At 45.4% G+C, this 4,513-nt stretch overlaps 1 protein-coding gene across 1 annotated transcript in view; it reads left to right on the top strand.

The window, feature by feature from the left end:
- Nucleotides 1–3,013: 3,013 nt before the first annotated feature.
- Nucleotides 3,014–4,513, top strand: part of FGF6 (fibroblast growth factor 6) — a 16,029-nt gene continuing 14,529 nt past the window's right edge. Inside the window, exon 1 of the mRNA XM_007937078.2 lies at nt 3,014–3,359. Coding sequence (XP_007935269.1) covers nt 3,014–3,359 — 346 coding nt within the window. The remainder of the gene's footprint in view (nt 3,360–4,513) is intronic.

Below are 4,513 nucleotides of genomic sequence, written 5' to 3'. Positions count from 1 at the left end.
CAACAATCCTGTGAAGTAATGATCTCATTTTGCAGATGAAAAGAAAATAAGGCTCAGAGAGGTTCAAAACTTTCCCAAGGTCACACAGCTAAAAAGTGGTAGAGTTGAGATTCAAATTCAGGTCTCCTTTATTCCAAAGTCCACTGCTTTATAAGACACCAACTACAACTTCTGCAGAGAGGAATTTGAGATAAGATTAATCTAAAGAGATTTTCCATTTTTACTGATACACAGGTTTATTGATAAACCTGTTATAGTTTCTCTCCTCTAAGATGGTGCCAAGAAGAGACCCAACCATGAATGTTTGATCTCTGCTGATAAGTGCTTCTCTAATTTTTCAAGACAAGTTTCTTTGTTTTTTAAATTATTCTAAATATATGTGTGTGTGTATGAATACATATATAACACACACATATATATATACATATATTTTCCCATCAATTTAGTGATTTCAATCACACTAACTATGTTGTGCAACTCACCAATAATTGTTGCCAAATTTCCCATCACCATAAACAGTAACTCACTGCCCCTAGTCAATGACTCCCTCTTTTCCTCTCCCTTCCATCCTTGGTAACCACTAACAAACTTTGGTCACTATACATTTGCCTAGTCTATATATCTCCAAGGCAAGTTTTAATGGCTGATTAACTTCTCCTTACTATTCAATATGCTCTTGACTGCCTCTTCCCTAAGTGAATACAACAAGCAAAAGCTAATGAACATATGATTCCAAACTAAACATCATTGAGAGTGTCCCCACTGCTCTTACACACATAAAAGCTTAAATGTATGAAATCAAGCTGGAAACCCAAACTGAAGGAGATCTTTTTTGTTGACAATTTTGTCTTTGGATTATTCCTACTCTGCAGAAAGAAGCTTCAATATCCCTTTCTTTCTTTCAAAAGAATTTTCAATAAAACATTATGCAGTAGACCTATTCTATGTCCACAAAGTGATAGTCTCTCATTTGTGTGGGAAATGGTGCTGCTGGCGATGATGAGGTTGGCCAGAAGACAATGGAGGTGATAGGAGAGGTACAGATGGAGGAGAAGCTGGGGGAGCCCAATGGTGACAGTGATAATAAGTGGAGGTATAGATACCCCTCCTCACTCATTTTTCATCTGACGGTAATGACAGAGGGGTGTCTGGGCTTTGAGGGATCTAAAAGAGATGTCCAGGGCTAAACAGAAATCCACTGCTCAATGGAAAATCTAGCCAGACAGAAGGCCAAAAGGCAAGTAGAAGCCACAGACCAGATTTTGGGACCTCACACCTGAAAACAAAACAAAACAAAACTCACTGCCTTCTAGTCGATTTTGACTCATAGTGACCCCCATTGGGTTTCCAAGGCTAAAATCTTTACGGAAGTAGATTGCCCCATCTTCCTTCTGCCGAGCAGAAGGTGAGTTTGAACCATTGACCTTCTGGTTAATAGCCAAATACCTTATCAACTACACTACCAGAGCTCCATTAAGAGAAAGGAGGGATATAATGCCAGAGAAGGTAGTGGTACCCCAGAAGAATCCCTGAGCAGTGGAACTTGCCCTAGGCATGTGGTGCAGAGTATAACTGAGGGAGCCTTTTATTAAGGTTGATCCTCACTGCTCAGGATGTTCAAACCCACTCCTTAGCCTCCCATACACACCCTTTCCTATCTCTGCATAGTCATGGCTGAAATGCCACCAACAGATTAAGACCTGGATTGAGAGACATGAACCCTAGACTTCTGGCTCAAGTTAATTCACCATGTGACCCTTGTCAACTTCACTCCCAGAAACACAGCTGCTTCTACCTTATATTTGCATAGCAATTTGCAGGTGGCTTATTAATTTTAAAGGTTTTTTACTTCAGTTAGACATGTGATATATTTAAAAGTAATCTGGGCAAAGAAAATTAGATGTGGAGATAACTACTTAGCAGAAATATTTTTTACTAGATTCTAACTGTTATCACTCTAGCATATATGACCTACAAATGCAGAAATTCCCATGTACATCAAAGGCATTCAACAAATGTTTTTTGAACAAATCAATTGTTTTGTGCTATCAAAATGATACTATGTGCATTGATGGTACACTGTGAGTTAAATAGGCTTTCTGAGGCAGCCTGGAAATATCACACAGAAGTTAATAGGCTTTGAGCTTTGGACTCAGGCACACTTTTTAAGTTCTGGCTTTGCCATTTATTAGCTATGGTAACTCAGGCAAATCACTTAATTTCTTCAAACTTTGGCTTCTTCATCTGTAAAATGGGAATAATAATGGTCAGATACCAAGGATAAGCCCAGGTTATAGACTTTCAGTGCCCTCTGAGTCCTTCTTGCCCTCAGCCATGTGCTCTTTCCATGAAAGCCTCAGATGTAACTTGTAAACGGCACACATCACCCGCCACCAAGCCTTTCCCCATCCCTGTCTTTACCCTTTCCCCTCTAAATAAGGAAGCCAGCTCTGCCAGGCCAAAACCTCTGCCCAATTTGGGTCCTGGGTGGCCTCTCGCCTCCCTCTTCCTCTTGGCCCCTCGCCAGATCCCCCCCCCCAGAGATGCTCCCAGCTTACTTCATTCCTGCCCCATAGTTGGAATGACAGTGGCTCCCAGAATCCCTGGGGAGTGGAGAGGGTGTTGGGGGTCTGGGGAGGCAGCCAGGCCCAAGAGCAGGTTAATGTTACAGGCCTGGATCAGCGAGCTGGGCCAGTTGACGTCAGGGTGATGATGGGTGGAGGGGAGGGCTGGGCTCCTGAACTATAAAGATAGGTCAAATCAAATATAATCAACTCAGGACAGAGCAAGAGGGCGAGTGAGTGTCCCCAAGCCATGGTCCCTACCAGCCTCCACTCAGCCTGGGTCCCTCTGCTCCCGACCCGAGTGCCCGAAGCAGGCTTTGGTTTCATGTCAGCAGCCTTCATCTGCCTTCCAAAAATAAGCCCCTGCCGCCATGCCGAGGGGAGAAAAACAAGAAGGGCGGTATTTTTAGGGCCATTAATTCTGACCACGTGCCTGAGAGGCAAGGTGGATGGCCCTGGGACAGAGGCTGTTCATCACTATGTCCCGGGGAGCAGGACGTCTTCAGGGCACGCTGCAGGCTCTCGTCTTCCTAGGTGTCCTAGTGGGCATGGTGGTGCCCTCGCCTGCGGGCACCCGCGCCAACAGTACGCTGCTGGACTCAAGGGGCTGGGGCACGCTGCTGTCCCGGTCTCGCGCTGGGCTAGCTGGAGATATTGCCGGAGTGAATTGGGAAAGCGGCTATTTGGTGGGGATCAAGAGGCAACGAAGGCTCTACTGCAATGTAGGCATCGGCTTTCACCTCCAGGTTCCCCCAGACGGCAGGATCCGCGGGACCCACGAGGAGAATCCCTACAGTGAGTGCAGTTGCAGCCCGTTGGGATGCTTGGGGGCTTGGGCTCAAGCAGGGCTAAAAGATGAAGGGGTTTTGTTCTCTTAATGGAATCCTACTATAAAGGGAAATCGGCTAACCGAGTTGCTAGTGAGTCAATTCCATTCCTGCTGGCCCCTGTGTATCAGAGTAGAACTGTGCTCCACGGGGTTTTCGATGGCTGGTTTTTGGAGGTAGATCACCGGGCCTTTCTCTTTCTCCCAAGATGCCTCTGGGTAGATGGGGGACTTGAACCTGTAGCCTTTTGATTAGCAGCCAAGTGTGTTAACTGTTTGCATCACCCAGGGACTGTAAAGGGGAAAGAAATGGTAATTATCACTGGCATACCCATATAACACTCACCTTTGCACACTCAGTTTAATCATGCCTTGCTGCAGGCTCAGTACCCTGAAGTCCAAGCATCCTGTCTGCCCTTTGCCATCACTCCACAAAGCCCCTGTGGCACTAATTACTTTAGCATTGTTTTTATGTCATTGAGTTGATTCCAACATGAAGTGACTCTATAATAGGACAGAGTTGAACTGTCCCATAGGGTTTCCAAGGCTGTAAACTTTACAGAAGCAGACTGCTACATCTTTCATCTATGAAGTGGCTAGTGAGTGGGTTTCGAACTCCTGACTTTTGCATTAGCAACTGAGCACTTAACCACTACACCACCAGGGCTGCTTACTATAGCATTATTGGCCCATTACAGGCTCATTACAGACCACGGGTAACCACCCGCCTGGGAAGCCATAAGGCAAGGGTGGGGAGAACGAGCTAGGAATACTTGGACCAAATTAGATACCAGCTTATTTTTATTCAGCTTCCCTCTTTGAGAAAGAAAGACAAGTGGTTCACAAAATTTCCAGCTCAGGCACATCATTCTTTTTCCTTCAACCTGTTCTCCTCTGTCCCTAAGTCCTTCTATTACAATTTGATGAGTTGCTGCTTGGATGAGTTCTCCCATCCAAGAAAGGATGGGGCCACAGGATCCAGGCAAAACTGTGTGTGGCTGCAGTATTTTAGAGATTAACTCACGGCTGTCAAGTCGGATCCCACTCATAGCGACCCCTCCTTGGGTTTCTGAGGCAGTATCACTATGGAAGTAGATTGCCCAACCTTCCTTCCAAGGAGTGG

Source organism: Orycteropus afer, unplaced genomic scaffold (genome assembly GCF_000298275.1).
Source record: "Orycteropus afer afer isolate SDZICR_OR568_19922 unplaced genomic scaffold, OryAfe1.0 scaffold00040, whole genome shotgun sequence".
Taxonomy (NCBI): domain Eukaryota; kingdom Metazoa; phylum Chordata; class Mammalia; order Tubulidentata; family Orycteropodidae; genus Orycteropus; species Orycteropus afer.
The sequence above is the reverse complement of the archived record's forward strand: the minus strand, read 5'-3'. Positions and strand labels throughout refer to the sequence as shown.